We start from the raw sequence: 19,099 nt of genomic DNA on the forward strand, positions 1-19,099 counted from the left end.
CAGACGCTCCTGGTGGGAAATACAGGTTAGGCAGTGTGCTCTATCAGGATCCTAGTGGCCTGAAGGCAGCAACAGCTAAGCTCCGTTTGTAGTCTATATCAACAACGGTTTATTCATGAGATGGTTCTGCCGGATGTCCCTCACCTTCCGCTTTCTTGTATTGGCATTCTAATTTTTATTAGTAAATTAACAAATACATTATTTTTATCTTTTTTTTTCTCAGTAAAATTCTTATCACACACTTCCAGAGCTGGCCTACCAACCGTACGTGCACAAGCCACATGTTCCACCAAAACAAGTTCCTTTCTTAGCAGAGGCCCCGCTGCTACTTCCGGTGTTTATCGCTGCCCAAGACGATTGTGATTGGTTTAATAAAAATGCCAATAACCAGAACATGTTTTTTCCTATCCAGGAATGCTGTGTCGACTTGCCAGACCAACCTCTGCAGTGCTGTGGAGGAAGGTCTGGCAGTGCGGACTATGCACTCTGAAACTTGTCAGATTAATGTAAAGGGGAACACATCAGAAAGAGATTCAAGAGGACTTACTCAATGTTGGATCCAGTGATATCAAACTCAATGTGCCTCACATCCTGAAAGTGCAACGTGTCTGTGACTCTCCTATTGGACACCAGTCTGGCAGGAAAGGGATGGGACTGGGAGGGGACAGGGTGCTCCATGGGAATCCTCAGCCTGTCATCTGTCTTCTCTTTCACATCATCCAGGAAGTGGAAAGTGTAAGTTGGCGGGAGCCTGTCCCAAAATCAAGCAAAACTGACTTTGAATCAACAGTAAACCCAAACAAGAGTTTATGGGCTTTATAAGGACACAAACGTTTAATCAAAATATCCAACCACAGAATGAGAATCAAGAGCATACTCACGGTTCATCTTCCCTCATTGGAATCACACCGGCCAAAGATGGGTCCAGGGCAAACACTTTCTCCCAAAATGATGTGAGCCACGGGTCGATCACAGCGTCTGACCTGGTGGAAACACATTTGGAGGTAACTGTTGGATCCCAGCTAGGATAATTTGTTGCATGCCATTCCCCTCTTTCTCCCCACGCTTCCAGACTTGCTCTACTTTGCTGGAAAATTGAGTAATTTTGGATAATGTATATTTCCACCAGTAGTCAAGTCAATTTATTTAAAGAGCATATTTTACACCAACCTTAGCTGAACAAAGTGCAGTACAAAGTTATGTCATAAAAACAAAGGAAGACACAATGAACACGATACAAACAACACACTTCAGTACAAATGTCCCTCAACTGAGTCGAAGAAAAGAATAAAAAATAAAAACATGTTTTATAACGAGACTTAAAGATCTTGGCAGTAGGGGAGGATCTAATAGGAATGGGAAGTTTATTCCACGTCTCAGAGATACGGCATTTTTTGGAAGTCCAAGTCGAGTCTCAAGTCTTTGAGGGGCAAGTTCAAGTCAAGTCTCTTGCCATCTGATCTGTCCCTAACACTGTATTGTTAAATATTATGAATTCAAAACAGAATACAGTACAGAATCAAAATCAGTTGTAGGATAACTTTATGGGGTCTACCTAACACATCCCTGTAGCCCTCGGACCTGGTGGAATATTAACCTAAGTCTGTCACATCGTATGGATCCAACTATGAAGACACTATTTGCCTGTTCTCAGCATGGAACAACCCTTTGCAATGGTTAGCTTGTTACCTGTGACGATATCTGCTACACGTCTCTTTCACTCAAAAAATGTCTGATGTCGAAATGGAAATCAAGAGAATAGTGTCAACGCCATACCAGATACAGAACAACATGCGTCTCAGTCCAAATCACGCACAATAAGCAGTTTGAACTCACTGATGTAACGCCATTTATTTGAGTGTTAGGTGTTAGTGGGCTCAGTGAAACAAAGTCCAGCGCGATCCGATCAGAGGAGGAGAGGTTAGTGAGGCCAGTGTCTCCACGGCAGGTGACAGTACGCACGGATCCACAGCCCCACGCACGGATGAAGTCATGAACTAGTAAACAGGACTACAGTTACAGAGATCTGTGCAGAATTAAGACAGTCAAGACGGCCCAGTGTTTGGTGGACCGGGTACACCTTCTTCACTTGATAGTCTACAAATCATCCACGGGATCAATGCCGCATCACAAGCTGCCCATCCAACAGAGCGTTTATGCTGGGGAGATGAATGTGTGTATCCCGCCTTCTGTGCGCCATGGATGCGACTTCTAACTATAAAGATATGATTTGCCTGTTCCAAGCATTAGCACAACACTTTGCAATTGTTAGCTTGTTACCTGTGACGATATCTGCTAAAGGTAACATCTCTTTCACACTGGCAAGTGTCTGAGCTGATTTGGGTCTGTTTTGAGATGCCTGATGAAGTTCAACGTTGTTCATCCGGCATCATTTCTCTTGGAGCCACACACCTTGCATGTAGCTGTTGGCGTACTGCCAGCTTATTAAGGTATTGAAAGCAAAACTAATGACAAAACGCACAACTCTGGGAGGACTTGGTGTCGCCGTCGTCAATCCATTTTTGATATGCGAGTGCAACGCATAAGGCATGCTGCATATTTTGCACATTATGGCAACAGGGCAAGGGACACGCAGCTCATCATATACGTTTCCCTAACGTATATGTGGCAAAAAAAGAAAATAGAAATTCTTGGATGAATTTAGATTTAAAAAGCAATAATTGTATGAAAACAGGTTGTTGACAAGTCTCGAAGCTCTATTCCAAGTCAAGTCTGTTGTCTTTTAGGGTCGAGTCGCAAGTCAAGTTTGAAGTCTGCTGTTTGTGCGACGTAAGTGCAGACTCAAGTCTCCATCTCCACACGGGCCACAACTGAAAAGGCACAATCATTGTTTTCATTCAAGACTGTGGAATAGCTGAAGGGAACTGATTAGACGATCTAAGGGTCCTGGGGGAGAGACGGGAGGGATGAGCAATATACAAAAGGGGCCACTCCATGTTATGCCTTAAAAACAAGTAACTTAACCTTAAAATTGATTCTATATTTTACTGGTAACCAGTGAAGAGAAGCCAATATTGGGGAAATATGGTCCCTCCTTCTGATACCAGTTAACTTTCTAGCTGCTATCTAGATGGATAAATCCCAGAATATGAGGAATTGTAGTAGTCAATACAACTTAAGCGAGAAAAAGGATTTTATGTCAGATATAGTCCTCAGATGAAAAAAAAGCTTGATTTGACAGCAGAACTGATTTGTTTATCAAATTGTAATGCTGGGTCAAAGATGACACAGCAAAAGAGCGCACACTTAAAACAACGATCATGACAACATCCCCTCTCTCCTGCTCGGAGTTTTTGGTAATATTTTAATTCACACATTTTTTTCCCATTCAACACTCAAGAAGCCCCTCAGCAACTTTAAGCGCAAAAACGTTTGTTTTAATGATGTCGTAAGCTTTAATTGCCTTTCATTTGTGATTGATATTTTCAAGGATAAAGCAATTGGATGAATGAAAACAGTATTTGTGTTAAAAAGACAAACTGAGACCAGCGTATGACATGACAGGTACAGATTTGTCATGGACCAAGGAATTAAAAGTAAAAATCTATATTTTGCTTTCACACCTTGTGGTTCAGGAGTGAGACAAACAAAGTGAGAAAAATCCACTTTTGCCAGTCAAGCGGCGGAAAAAGGGGTCTGTGCATCATAGGGCTGCACGATTGTGGCCCAAATGATAATCACGATTATTTTGATCATTACTGTGATCACGATTAATTATCGGTGCAGGGAACAACTCTGACTGGCTCATAATCACACAGTGGTTTACGGAGCAGTAGTTTGGCTTTGCGAGGAAACCCGGAGCGTTCTGCGAAATGGCGCATTTGAAAAAATAAATTGCTTGATCACGCAAATTTGATCGTGGGACGTCAAAATCGTGATCGTGATAAAAAATTGAATTATCGTGCAGCCCTAATGCATCAGGTGCATGCTTCAAAAGGGTTGTACTTAGTGTCTTAAAGTGATCATATTATTATCATATCACTTTCTGGCATTTTCCCTTTCCTTTATTGTGTTCTATATCTTTTTTGTGCATGTTATAAGTTTACCAAGTGAAAAGCCCAAAGTCCCGGAAGACGGAATCCGGCAGCACGTTAGCGTGTTGTTCCCCTCCGAGCCTGTTTTTAACCGCTGCGCTTTGAAATTATGGTGCTTTTTTCCACTAATTTAGCAGTTTAAATAAAACACTTGACTGCCTGCGGTTCCACACCTAAACTGAACACAGACGGTTGTATATAAAAGAGAAACACAATCAGCAGAGCACGCCTCTACATGAAGAGGTTTATTCCTCAACGCAGTGGCCCAAGATTTAATACCAACATGCGGCCATTTCATGAACGTCTTTCCCCTCTCCCTATAATGCTGTACTAGCAATTAAGGGGCAGAAATGCACCAAAAATTGTTTTTTTTTAAATGACAAAGGTGAGAAATACTGATGAGGAAAATCTGGGTAGATTGTCTTTTTTCTAAAGTGGAAAAAGTTAGGTAAAAACTATATTAAACTATATTAAAATGGTGTGTGCTGAGCGTGGTCTAGACCTAATCTATATGTAAAGTGTCTTGAGATAACTCTTGTTACGATTTACGAATACTATAAATACAAATAAAATTGATTGGAATTCTTACCCCAGGTCATGTTGGTCATCGGCCAGCCCGACAGGCAGCAGTATATTGGCACCCAGCTGCAGAAGACGCTTGTGAAGCTTCTTAGCCACAAAATTGAACCTACGCGGGAAAGTGGTTGATAATTATTGGTTCATTAAGGCCACGAGTCATTCTGATGTGTACTGTGGGAAAAAGCACTGACTTAGGATAGGAGGAGTCCCCCAGGCCCATTATGGCACAGTCCAAGCGACCCAGAGAGCCCACAGGCAAAGACTTCCTAAAGATAAACCTCCAGAAGTTCTTCGAAGAAAGAGATGGGCAGAAAAACATAAGTGAAGTGAACAGGTTCAGACATATACAAATGCATGGGTGAACTTATTTCAACAATTTCCCTGTATTTTCTAAATAAGAAATCTGAACACTTCATAACTATTGACGTACTATATTTTTATCTGCATACACTCTAGTCATATTCAAGCACATCCATATTCACATGCATTGTACGGTTTTTGTTTTATTACCTTCATATTGTCTGGAGGGTCTCCTTGGCCAGTGGTGGAGCATACAAAAACCACAAGAGACTCGGAGATCAAGTTGGCCTATTTAATGAGAGGAAACACACACACACACACACACACACACACACACACACACACACACACACACACACACAAGGGTTTCATTGGATTTATGTAGGCTTTCACATACCCCTAACATGTGTGATGGAAAAAAACTTTTTTTCCATAATTGATTAGAATTAAAAATCTAAATTAGCAACCATATAAGGTGTGTGTGTGTGTGTGTGTGTGTATGAATGGGAGTGTGTTAGTGTATGTGTAAGTGTATGTAACTTCCCCCCTATATAATTAACCTGGGCAATATAGCACAAGTAAAGCTGGTAGATGGGGGGAAAACACAACAATATTTTTGACCAAATACATTACTGTCGATATTGTAGGGTTGACTTTTGGTGCTGTCACAAAATATTTACACGATGAGAGTTTTGATCAATAATAACCACTAATGTGAAAGAAAGGTGGGTGTAGGTGATGCTAGCGAAGCAAGCAAGCTAAAGTTATCAATCGGCCTCTGTATCAAAACTCTCCAGAAATCCCTTCACCCCTCACCCAAAGGGATTTAGCGAATGTTAGCTATACATTTTGGCCAGTAGTGTGTATACTGCATGTTTCAGTTGTATGGTCTGGTTTTTGTCTGGACTCGGTCTTGATACACTGTACACTGTAGATGTCGCCATGTGCGGTAGACATCACCCAGCATCTACTTACCACGACGTAGTTATCCAGAGGCAGCACCTGAACCTGCAGGTGCCTTCTCAGCGCCTGGCGTGCAATCCTCTGGGCCGTGTCCTGGGCCGTACCGGTCTGGCTCCCATACAGGACCAGCAGAGCAGGACTGGACATTTTGACTGACAGAAACAAAGTCACAATACCAACTGTCATTTTAGAAGTAAGTCAAGTTTATTTCTAGAGCACATTTAAAGATAGTTTAACAAAGAAGCCCCAAGGTGCTGTATACAAAAATGTAGTAACAAAACACCCACAACAAAGCTTCCCAACAACAACATGCAGAAATTCACAAATACAGAGATATAGACATGATAACAGAATGAACGTATTGAGTGTTTAAAAGGCCTGAGAGTAAAACGTGTCTTTTGTGGGGGTGTACGATTCAGAAAATGTCACGATTCAATATCGATTTTTAGGCAAAAATTCCATTCAAAATATATGATTCGATGTTTGAAGTCCCATACACAAGAAGAGAATGTAGGTGTCAGACAAATGAATAATTACATATCTCGTACACCCACGGAGTGGTCTCTAAATCCACAGATTATATCCGTTAAACAACTACAGGCAGCAATAAGCACGGATATGTATCTAGTGATGCTTTCCAGTAATAAGGCACAAATAATTAATAACAGCATATGGCCCAAATGTTGGGAACTGTGCTGTTTGATAGGATTCGTATGTTCATTACACTATTATTTTATTACTGTAATCATTGTAACCATGTATTGAGATGTGTGTTAACTTTCTTCCAGTGTGGTGTTCATGTAGGGAACATGGTGGTTTCAATCTGTTTTTAATATGCTCAATTTAAGCATATTAGTTTATTGTATTGTTGTGACATTTCTGTTTTTTAAGTAGCAATTATTTAATCAAAAGTTACATTAATAAGACTAACGTCAACTATCTTTTAATGCAGTTTCCTACCTCAATATTCAGGATGTTAAGTTACTCCAGTGACGGTTTAGAACCTTTAACCAGATAGCTAGCTAGCTAGCTAGCTTTGTAACGTTACTGGACATCACTGTGTTGCTAGCTGCTAGTTAGCTGGCCAGTACATATGGTCAATTATTTTTGTTCGTATTTCTTTTTCTTTTCTATGAATCACTTTTTTCACAAACAACCAAGTAAACAAGACACTTACTGCTGTTATCTTCGCCAACAATACCCTTGAACGCTAATAAAATTAACAATTAACTCCACCAAGTAAGGCGAACAACTCCTCACCTAAACATCGACGCTACACTTTACGGCAAGCCGGTTTCACGTTGTGACTGGCTCGTGTTCGTGCGTCGGTGATGCTGCATTCAAAGCCGCACACGGAAAATCAGAGATTTGTCATTTTTACTTGGTACAACCACCCTTTATGAAAACAAAGTAGAGTAAAAAATATAATGCAATGCCTTCATTGACAATTGGAGTATAAGCCACAAAATAAATCATAACAGTAAATGGTAACTTTAAAACCAGCTACCATCAAGCGATTGTATATGCTCATTTAGAAGCAAAAGGTTCATGGGGCCCCAACCTTGTTTTGAGATAAATGTCTTTTATAAGCAATGTATTGAATATAATATAATAAGTACTACATTACCCACAATCTTGAACAATCCCACAGTGATGCCTCTGATTAGTGGAACTCATGTTGGTGAGGAGGGGGAGCAATCAGTACCCGATTTCATGCTTGTTTGAAAGCCATCATGAATCTTGCTCCTTATAAGATCAAGGGGCAAGACTCTAGATCGGCCCATCTGAGCTTTCATTTTCTCAAAAGCAGAGCAGGAAACCCAGGGCTCAGTTTACACCTGTCACCATTTTTAGCCACTGGGGGGCCATAGGCAGGCTGGGGGAACTGATATTAATGTTAAAAAAAAAAACTCATAAAATGAAATTTGCATGCCATGGGACTTTTAAAACTAGCTCCACCAATACCAGCAACCATAAACCCAAAAAAGCGACAGGTCTAACAGTGACACATTTTCAGACCTTATTTAAGTAACATTTTGGATGTGGGACTTTTACTTGCAATGAAGTATTTCAAAATTGTAGCAAGGATCAGAGTACTTCTTTTACCAGTTTTTATATTGCATCTACCTGCAGACTAATTAAAAATAATGCCATAACTACGGTTTAAAATCAACAAGGTTCCTGCAAATGTTACTTTTCCAATGTGAAGTCCTCTTAGATGGTCAGTAAAACAACTTACAGGAAAACACGGGCTGATTCCAAAATCACTCCCTAAACTAGGGAGTATAAGCTGTACAAATGAAATCTGGTGTCAAACAGTGAAAAATATATTTGTGTTTAGACCGGTTTCAAACGGTCTATGGTTAAGACTCAACAACATGACTGTTTGTAAAGCCTGCTGTATTTCAGTACATTTCCAGATGTTGCTGACTGTGTAGGAGCAGTTCATCTCTCCAGCAACAGAAAGCTTTTACATTAACCACAAGATGAGTACATGGAAAACACACACATTTTACATTACATCGTCTGTTGACATTAAATGTCCGATTTATATAGAAGTGAAATCTCTAACACACTACGTTTAACAGTCATAAGTAAAGATATTTCCTGAAACATGCTGGGATGTTGAAGTTAAGAGCACTTGACAGAGTATAATAGCATTAGTGATGGCTACAAACAGGTTACAGTGTGTTGTTACTTCATACATTTGCACCACATATAACAATTCAAATAAGAGTGGGATCAAAAAACTAAAGTGATGTCCAAGGCTGGATTTCCAATCCAGGTAAGCAAGCATCTGCCCAGGGACCACAGACCCTAGGAGTCCCCAAAAGGCCCAGCTGGAGTGCTCGGCAAATGGGTTGTGGTCATTTGGTTGTTTGGAAAAATAGGATTGTATGCACTACTGAAGCATTATCCAAAAAATCCCCCCAAAACTGGCATAATACAAGGGCATAAGATGTGTCCTTCTTTATTATGTTATCTTAAAAAGTGTTAAAATTTACTTTTAAAGGGGTACTCCACCAATTTAGTATTGCACTTCCATGAAACTGGGGGAACGGTGAGACAAACTTTTCAGAGAACAAATTTAACACCAAAGCAGCACAGTCTGAGAAATCCTAAATCTTAGTCCATAGCATGGGGCAATTTCCAAAATCCCTGAATCCTACATTTCCCATTATGCAACTTACTAGCATCTTTAATAGAGCTCAACAGTAACCGCCCTGCTTTTTTAAAAGGTGACATATAATGTTTTCCGTGTTTTCTGTCATATATCTAATGTTATAATGGTTTTAAATGGAGTCTGGTGGGTTTAGCGCTAGCGTCTTCAGAGGTTTTTATGATTAACAGTTAGAATATTAATCTTTGCTGGACAATGGCCCTATTAACTTACATTGTAGCTTGTTTCGCCACTGTCGACTGCAACGATCTCACTTAACACTGGCCCAATGTCAAAGATTGTTGTTGATTGCTGTTCGTCACTTAGACACAATAACATAGGGAAATAAGGTTGAAAAAAAAAATGGTAGTTTCCCTTTAACTGTCATACTGAGAGCTGCTAAAGTGTGTTTCGTTGTTACGTTGCAACGATAAAACTACATTCTCTTCTATTGTATTCTTATATAATATAGACAGTGGGAGGGACTGGGGGGGGGGTTGAACAGCTATCGTTTTTGACCTGGGCCGCATTAAGTTCCCCTCAAATTGTCTTGATATGCATAGATATATAATCCACCCTATTAACACTAGATCCATAATTCCATCAGGAAACTTGAAGAGCAGCAAGATGAGGTTGCATCAGTGATTCAATGACAACCAGCAATGATGGCCAAAGCAAAAACAATCAATAGATCATGTTTTATGTTAACTTCTATAAATGTTGGATAGGTGTTACTTTGGTAGACAACACATAGTTAAAAAAAAGACATTTGCAAAAGAAGGCACACATCAATTGAGAAACTATAGTAAGAAAGTCTTCAACCAGGGAGTGGTGTAGTCCACTTGGCTCTAAACATATAATTTAAAAAAATATAACAAAAATATTTAAAAAGAACAAAGTAAAACAGGCTCACAAAACCAAAAACACAACACAGTTAAAGTGTAACTCTAGCCAAAATGCAACCTAGGGTCTTTTTGTGAATGTACCCGAGTCAAACTTTCATTTAAAAGCATAATTAGGACGGAAACGCCACTTTTAAGATTCACCGTATCCTTGTTTTAGGTCAAATGCCTTTGAATGTGAGAGCTTGGGACACTACTATGATTGCATCACTATTTTGTCACATGAGACTTTGTTCCAAGTCTCACACGGGCTCTACACATAAACTCACATATCACAGTAACATTGTGTATAGAGTCGGTGGGCGGGCTTACATAAGGACGGCAGAGTTCCGCGTGAATTCCCTGCTACTTGAAAACAAAGAAGACTGTCTTTCGAATCGGCTTTGGCCGCGACACTGGAAGCACTGAAGTCATTCTTAAAAAAGGAAGATGTGTTCGGAGTTTTGCCGACCGGATACGGCAAACGTTTAATATGTCCACCAGCGTTGCTCTGTCTGGTTGTAGCGTGCAGAGGGAATTTGAAAGCCAACCGTTCATCCTGTCCCTCAGATTGAGCCCTGCCAGTGGCGAGTTCCCAGACCCGACATCTTGATGATGTGGGTTTGGCTTGTTAGGCTAATGCATTTGGAGATCGACTCTTTTTGACTGGCAAAGGTTAAGTTGTTCAAAACCTTTTTAGTAAACTCTGTGAACACAAACAATGTTCTCAATGCTGAGTTAATGTGTAGAGCCCCTGGTGATACTTGGAGCAAAGTCTCATGTTGCGTTGAGGCTTCTTAGTGTTCTAAAAACATCGATTTTGAGGCTAGCATAAACTCTCCCATTCAAAATTTGACCATTTGACCAAAAAAACTAAAATACGGTGAATCTTAAAAGTGGGGCTTACGTCCTGATTATGCTTTTTAACAAAAGTTTTGACATAAACAAAAACACCTTAGGTTGCATTTTGGCAAGAGTTACACTTTAAAATAAATCTATTTTTATTCTTTTTGTTAATACAATAAAGTGACTCAGCTCTTCTAAAACCTGCTCAAAGCTTTTTTTTTTTATACATGAGGTCAGCTCACAGCAGCTTTGTGACCATGCATAAATAAAGAAGAGTGAAGGAGTAGCACAGTGCAGTTGGTCCTAGCTGTGGTAGAGGCGAATGCGCTGGGATATGTTCCCCCGACACAGTGGGCAGTTCTGTAGAGCGCCGCTGCACACCTGACAACAACATGCATGGCCACAGGGCAGGAAGATGACCTGAGACTGGAGAGAGGGAAAGACAAGACACAATCAGTCACCTGGAAGTGTGTGTACACGTCTACTACACTTGGATCCTAAGCTTAAAAGACACACTTTCTACACACCCAAGCAGCACTCAATGCAGATATAAAGCACTATAAAGAGCAATCATCTGCCTGTAGCTTTCCAAAACCAATTTAATTTTATTTATAGTGTCACATCATAACAAGAGTCATCTCAGGACCCTTTACAGGTCTCGACCACACTCTATAATTTACAAAGACCCAACAATTCCCCGAAAGACGGGTGTAGGAATTGTGTAGGAGTTTTCCAAGTCTTACACTGTGGGCCAATCAAGACAAATGTGCTTTGTTGACATTTCAGCAGATTGGCACCATTGAAAGTATACGGAAATAAGCTTTTAGCAGTTCCAGTCTGCAGTGTACCCATGGATTGGCCGAGGGTATTCTTTGGCTGCACTTCCTTGCCAAAAGTTGAATTTTCATTGCAGAATCAGACGGTTGCTTTCTTTCCGTAGACATTGCATGGCAGATCACCACAAGATGCGCTTTGCCGCTGCTTGGTGTGTTTCTTGGTGTAAGAGTATCTTAACTGCCTCCATTATCATTGTGTCACAGCGACTGCTGTCGCTACAATTGCTGACCGTGTTGATAAGCAGGCATTACTAAAATGACTGACCCCTACATCTAAATATGAGTACATAAAACAAATAAAAGCTACTAGAACAGCACTCCAATTTTGTTATTTTAATTACAACACATACCCTAAAATTCTATAAAAGAGTGCAGGCCTAGTAGCTTTATTGAGGATTATTCAAATTTAGGATCCAGCACCCAACCTTCAAAGCTTTCAAAGACATTTTGAGTAATGAAGACATATAAAACAATATTGAACGTAGCATTGATTATTACTGAGACTAAAGGTGTTAGTTTCTGCCTTGTTTTGCTGAGGATTTTTCTTACCCCGGTCTCCATGCAGACCACACACTCTGAGTCCCCCGGTCCATCCACAGGGCTGGGGGCGGAGGGGGTGACGGGGGTCCCTGGGGTGAGTGGTGGGCTGGGCATCTGGATGGTGGAGGTACTGGGAAACGACGGAGGGGAGCAAGGGGGTGGAGCTGTGGGGGCAACTTCGGCCTCTTCGTCCTGATGGACAGCCTTACAAGCTCCTGCTGGAGGAGAGGGTAAGTGAACAGGTTGGCTTCTCATTGACTCCCCTTGAGTTTTACAGTCCTACACACCATCCTTTAAATAGGCTCAATTTACCCTTGTTTTGTCAAATGTTGTCCTGTTTTCAAAATATATTTCAGAAATATGGGTTTCTTTTTTTAACTACCTCATTTTAATTACCCAAATATAACATGGATAAGAAAATATTGGATGACTACTTTCACTGAATTTTGGGAGATTTATTCAATTTTTTAGCATTTGAAAAAAAAAAGTAAATGTTTTGAAGACCTGTATCCCGACTGAACGTTAACCTACACTCTTCTGTGATTATCCACCTGCTAATAGTAGTTAAAAAATAAGTGTACAACTAGTGGTAAAAAGTTGGTGTTGTACATGGTAGTGAAAAGAAGTGTTAAACGTTAGAAAAAAGGGATAAAAAAAGTGAGCAATGCACTGATTTTACAAACAAGTGCATGTTCAAAGGGAAGACAAGACAAGGGTTGAACATGAATTCATTTAAGATTGCCAAATTATACTAAATATAATATGTTAGGGCTGTTAAATGATTAACATATTTAATTGCGATTAATTGCAGGTTTGTGCATAGTAGTAACTTGCGATTGATCTCACATTCTTCTGTTCTAAATGTACTTCCAAAGGGATTTATTTTGTTGGGAACCTATAGAAGAGAACTTAGCATCCCCACATAGACTGGAGGATCTGATTTACTCTGCTGTCCCTTTGACGGGAGCTAAGCTGCGGCCTGGTCCCATAAGGACTATCCTCTTATCAACATGGGTTATTGCTGACAAGGAATCTAAGAGTACATGTAATCGGTACCAGAATAGTCCACTCTTTAACAATTATTCCCTACTCACTAAGATGGTCTCATTCTCGTCCCGGGAATGGAGCTCTAGGGGTATACATGTTTTAGCTAATGTATATAACGAGGACGGGTTTTGTGACTTCAGTGATCTGAGTTTTATCAATTGCCTGGAACATCTTTCTTCATCTATCAAAGCATACGGAGTACCATGGACTTATCCTCATACTACCCACCCTTTGCACTCCATTCTGTACAATAGAGGCCAAAAAAGAGGTTCGGTCTCCTGAATATATTCTCTTATCTGCAGAGATGGCAAACGTACTCACTGCCCATGCTCAAGTAGAAGTACAGATAATTGTGTTAAAAAAAATACTCTGGTAAAAGAAAAAGTACTGATTTAACTTCTTTACTGAAGTAAAACTAACAAAGTACAGGCTTAGAAATTTACTTAAAGTATAAAAGTAAAAGTAGCCTTATGAATGACAAAGCTACCTGGACCAGACAGATGTCACTAGAGAGCACGCTGAGAAACTTCAGTGGACATGGACAAAAGACTCTCTATATGCCATTGTCTACATTTTAAATGACTGTCCACCAATAGGCCTAAAACATGTATAAAACACCTGTTTATTGTGCCAGAGACTGGGACTCCAGGTTAATAAGATTCTGACCAAGATATGAATTCAAGAGTGATTTTGTGAGAAGTCTGTGTATGTTCCCATCCAATTAGATTAAATTTGGTATTGGTAACTCCAGTGAAATTACTTTAAACTTAGTGAGAACTAGATTAGGACTGAATTTAGAGCTGATTCTGGTTTCCAACTAGGCCCCAGGTGTGTCTGTTAAAACACAGACGGAGACAACTTCTCTCTGTTGATGCTTCATTACAATCAAGTATCAGTATAAACATGGCCGTGGGTAGCTCTGCTATGGCTGTGTGTGTGGTAATAAAACAAATAAATTGTAAAAGCTACCAGACAAAGGAATCATATATGCTAGTAAATAATAACAATAAACTACTATTAATAACATTATCTTAATGAGCAAAGACGTTCAACAATCGCCATTATATCGAATCAACAGCCAGGTGTAACCTAGCTAACAGGATGCGCAGTGCTGGAGCTGTCGGTTCTAGCTTGGCAAACAATGGCAGATAAGATAAGGAATTGCTGTAATCACTACCTGTAAGTGAATTTTTGTTGTTGTTGTTAAAACGTGGTCTCTCAAGTTCTGTAAGAGTTTTACAGAGATGATTGGTCATCTGCTCCAGGCAGACAGGAGTATTTTTTTTTTTGTAATTACGCTACTGCGGTTTTAACAGTGTTGCATGTTGCTACATGCTAACGGCAGTAAAGTACGTCATGTTGGCTGCCTGTTAGGGGTGTATGATAAATTGACTCAATATTGCGATGCGGGGCTGGCTGTGTGGCTTTGTTGTGCTTGATTTAGAGCCCGCTTGAAACGCTATGATGATCATGTTTCAGTTACTGTGCCACTTACACATGTTAGTGCACGGGTCCACTAAGTGACAAACCCTATTAAGCGTACCACACGACGTGTGTGCATATTTTGACAAAGTGACAGTGTAAGTGAAGAAACAGACAGAGACAAAAAACAAATCATGAGTGCATGATATTATCCCAAAGAAAACCTGTTGCGGTTAATATGCCAGAGCTAGCTAAACAAGCCTTCCTAGTGGCACAAACTACGACAAGAACTTGAAGAGACATACCAAAATCACCAATGCTATGACATATTATTTGGCCAAAAATATGATTCCCATCCAAGCAGTGGATAAAAAGGCTACAAGAAGCTTCTGAATAAAGTAGACAAATGGTACATAATCCCATCCCGCACCTATTTCTGCAGCCTTATATAAGTCTCACTGTGCACTATATTGTTATGAATCTATGAATATTGTTACAATGCGTTTCCCGTAACTTGTATTTTTTTAGAAAAAATATCAAAACATTATATCTATATTGGAATATTCATAATTGATATCGCAGTATCACAATTTGTCAATATCGTGCAATCCTAATGCCAATGTTGTTAAATTCTGTCCAATTCCAGGTCAAATTACTCCTGAAACATGTTCGGTTGTATAGTATTTGGATTAAAAGCCTTTAGCTGTCATTTTTGAATCTAGAAAGTGCTGCTATATTCTATCAGTGTCCAATGCTAACTATGGTAGCTTTATGCTAACGTACCAATGTTGAAAATAAAGAAAAGGAAATCATTATGTCTCTGATAAAATTATCCTTCCTGTCAAGCATCACCATGATTAGTTCAGTAAGACCAGTGATGTGATTGGCTGAGGGTACTTTCATTGATCACCACACCTTCCTTTGCCGTAAACATATTCCTTGTAAATGTTTACAATCATTACAAGAAAGAACCAAGCAGGACTTCCTTGTTGCTTGATCCAAATTTTCTTTAAAACTTAAAACTAGTTTGTTGTTTCCTGAAGCGAACAGAGTTTGAGTAGAGCACAACACACAGACAGCAGAAGGTGAGGTCACGCACCAGATGTCAGGCAATTATCCTGGAAAGGTACTTCTGTTGAATGTGTGAAATGTACCTTCAGGGTAGTGTTCCCAAGCCCCGTCCAGAAGAGCTTTCTGGATTCCTATTTCATTAATGCCAAGCTGAAAACAGAAAAATGAATAATCACTACTTTGCACATTCATTAATAGTTAAACAATAAGCTGTAAATACAACACATATTATATACATACACCCTTTAGGTTAACGGTTAATTATTTACATATCCAGAAGTTACTGAGCAACATTTTCATTCATTTGGACTTCACCTGATAATTGTAAATCCTATATTCCCTTTTTTTAGCTCTGTGTTTGGTCTCCACCAACTCTTGAGAAGTGGTGAATGAGGTATTTTGATCCTTTACTTGAGTAAAAGTACTAGTACCACGCTGTAAAAAACTGTTACAAGTAAAAGTCCTGCATTGAAAATAGTAGTAAGTAAAAGTATTTAAGTATCATCAGGAGAATGTACTTAGTATTAAAAGTAAAAGTACTCAATGCTGAAAAATACAGACATTTTAGAAAGTAGATAGAAGTAGAAAGTTGCATGACAAGAAAAGACTCAAGTAAAGTATAAGTACCTCAACATTTGTACTTAAAGCTTTAGTGCGTAACCTTTGATGTTACTAAACGTCTGTTACATTCAAGCCATTGCCAAATGAGTTGCTACAAATTAAGACTCGACACAACTCTCTCTGGAGCAAGTGAGAAAGAAAAGATGAGCGTCTGACAGCTGTTCCAATAACTCGTTGAGTACTTCCGTTTCTTTTTTTTTTACCTCAAAGCGGACTGCCAAGTCTGATCGGTGGTTAGAGGAACGGCCAGTTTCTCCAGTCTATCCAGTGGCAGTCTATTGTTTGTGTAGGGTTTGTTCTGATCCATTGAAAATTGACTTGTGCTTGATCAATATACTGGATGGACTGTGGCTAAAGGATTGTACACAAATAAATTATTTAATGATGGAAAAGTAACTGAGTGATGGATATATATATTTTTTTTAAGTCAGGACCATATGAGCATTATGTTTCTGCCTGCTCCGTCTCAAACGTATTCTTTTTTTTGTTCTTTGGTAAAATCAAATTGATTGTCTATGTTTGAGTTATTTTTCTCTTTTTACTGTCTCTAGGTGGCGCTTCCCCATGGTCCAATGAGGCTGCGTGAAAATATGGTGCCAATCGGCCACTACGTTTCTTGACATCTTAATGAATCGCTAAGCGACGCTTATGATGCAATATGATAAAATATCCCAAGACTATTTGCACTAGATGACGCTAGATGACATTTCCAAATCATGAAATATCCTACAATTAACTTTCCAAACTGCTTTTCTCTGCACGTTAAAATTACGTCCTACTCCGAGCGCTCGGATAGCTCAGTTGGTAGAGTGGGTGCCCATATACAGAGGATTATTCTACAATGGAGCTAATCTAATCTAATCAATATCAAAGTGGCAACTGATGGTTGTTTTGTAATGATGACGCATACTGACCTTCTTGAGGTCTGATGAGTTCATGTGCCGAAGGGCCTCCATTGTCACTCGATGATGAGCCAAGATGGGCAGGTAGTGCTGAGCGGACAGCTTGCACAACAGGTTGACCAACTCCTTCTCCACGCCCGCTTCCTACAATAAGATTACATTTTTAACAGCAGCACAGTTGAGGTTTTCAGTAGAGATGTTCCAATACAATACCATTTGATAGGTTGAATATTCCTTCTGCATCCGTATGTATCCTAATGTATTTTTATATGTTCTCTAAAGTCTCTCATGAGAGGGACCAGTCTTCTGAAAACTGAAGGTTACAAGTCAGGAGCCTTGTGCGTGAAAAATCCAGAAGTAAAGTTGGTAAAATCAATCAAAACAGGATGGGGTTCTGAAAGAGTTGCTGTCTCTTGCTGCCTGATGATGAGAATCTCCTGAGTGAAGGATGATGTTAGGAATGAGTGGTTCCATAAGGGAGGTATTTAAAAGGATGTGTTGATTTTGCATTTGTTTAGAATCTTTGAGCAGTCCATCTGAGTGCATGTCAACTATTCTTCCTTTCATTAAAGTCTGTTCACTGTGTGAATAAAGCTGCATTTAATCAAAAGTCATTGGATTTGTCATGTATGACTTGGCCCATATGCAAGTTCCGGTATCGTAATCGCTGGAGTGTATGTGTGTGTGTGCTGCCTGCTCGGTGCTGTACCTGCATGCGCACAGACAGCGGCTTGGCATCCAACAGCCTCTGGTACTGGATCATCCAGTAGTTCTGCTGATTGGACTCAGACTTCAGCTCCATCTCCACCTGGAAAACACAAAGGGCCCTATTTTAACAATCTAAACGCACGGTGTGAAGTGGCTGGCGCAGGTGCGTTTAGTGTGTGTCCAAATCCCCTTTTACTGGTGTAACGGCCAAAAAAGGGTCTGTGCGCCGAGCACATGGTTCAAAAGGGTTATAATTTGTGTTACTTAACCGTAGGTGGGTTTTTGGCGTTTTCTTTAAAAGCCAGGTGCGTTTGTATCTTGGTGCATTGCTATTACGATGGAGGAGGAAGGATCAGGAAGGAGAGATTATCAGGAGAAATTGATCTGCGTGAAGTGAAAGTGGGCAAGCAGTTCATGTCATAATACTATTTCCCATTGTAATATTTTTATTTTGAATATTTGCATGTTTGTGTGCTGCTGCGTGTCCCTGTGTGTGTGTAACAGATATAGTATGCACGTGTATGCACGAGCCTAGGTGCATTTTACGAATGCGCTGTTAAATGCGCATGTCAATGGCCCGATCGCTTTCCACTGCCTCAAGACATCAATATGCCAAGAATGCACCTGAACATACCTCGCCATGACTCTACTTGTCTTTTGGGGTTTTGCATTTCGAAAAAAAGTACCTGGTACCTACCAACAGGTAATGCATTTTAGTATCAGTCAATATTTCAATGTATTTTGCACACTGGTCTCAGTTTGACAAAGTTTCTCATATTTCCTCCATCTGCTGTCGGTGTTGCCGTTTCTCAACAGCACCATTTTCATAACATGTAACAGAGGAAAGCACCAGACATAGCTTAGTCTATATTGACGACGTTTCATTTCCGGGGTAGTTCCTGTGCCGCGTGAGGTTCCGCCTGATGTTATCGGTTATGATGATATCTGTCACCTGCCTCTTCCTTTGTGTTGGTGTTCTAACCCCGATGGATTTCTGAAGACTATGGTTAACTTCTCCCCAGATCTCTGCAGGGTGAATCCAGACAGCTAGCTAGACTATCTGTCCAATCGGAGGTTTCTGTTGCATATGGAAAACTACACTCACCGGCCACTTTATTAGGTACCCCATGCTAGTAACGGGTTGGACCCCCTTTTGCCTTCAGAACTG

General features: G+C 40.0%; 2 protein-coding genes across 4 annotated transcripts in view; both read right to left on the reverse strand.

The window, feature by feature from the left end:
* The window catches only part of ndor1 (NADPH dependent diflavin oxidoreductase 1), a 17,964-nt gene extending 10,775 nt beyond the window's left edge, over window positions 1-7,189 (reverse strand). For both annotated transcript variants that reach the window (XM_034896227.1, XM_034896226.1), the window contains exons 1-7: window positions 7,075-7,189; window positions 5,910-6,049; window positions 5,145-5,222; window positions 4,826-4,923; window positions 4,645-4,743; window positions 882-983; window positions 548-751 (exon numbers count right to left, since the gene is read on the reverse strand). In XM_034896227.1, coding sequence (XP_034752118.1) covers window positions 548-751; window positions 882-983; window positions 4,645-4,743; window positions 4,826-4,923; window positions 5,145-5,222; window positions 5,910-6,044 — 716 coding nt within the window. In that variant the 5' untranslated portion in view covers window positions 6,045-6,049; window positions 7,075-7,189. The remainder of the gene's footprint in view (window positions 1-547; window positions 752-881; window positions 984-4,644; window positions 4,744-4,825; window positions 4,924-5,144; window positions 5,223-5,909; window positions 6,050-7,074) is intronic.
* A 2,387-nt stretch (window positions 7,190-9,576) lies between these two features.
* The window catches only part of lrsam1 (leucine rich repeat and sterile alpha motif containing 1), a 34,543-nt gene continuing 25,020 nt past the window's right edge, over window positions 9,577-19,099 (reverse strand). For both annotated transcript variants that reach the window (XM_034896221.1, XM_034896222.1), the window contains exons 21-25: window positions 17,933-18,031; window positions 17,236-17,367; window positions 15,784-15,850; window positions 12,170-12,375; window positions 9,577-11,210 (exon numbers count right to left, since the gene is read on the reverse strand). In XM_034896221.1, coding sequence (XP_034752112.1) covers window positions 11,088-11,210; window positions 12,170-12,375; window positions 15,784-15,850; window positions 17,236-17,367; window positions 17,933-18,031 — 627 coding nt within the window. In that variant the 3' untranslated portion in view covers window positions 9,577-11,087. The remainder of the gene's footprint in view (window positions 11,211-12,169; window positions 12,376-15,783; window positions 15,851-17,235; window positions 17,368-17,932; window positions 18,032-19,099) is intronic.

Source organism: Etheostoma cragini, chromosome 16 (assembly GCF_013103735.1).
Source record: "Etheostoma cragini isolate CJK2018 chromosome 16, CSU_Ecrag_1.0, whole genome shotgun sequence".
NCBI lineage: Eukaryota > Metazoa > Chordata > Actinopteri > Perciformes > Percidae > Etheostoma > Etheostoma cragini.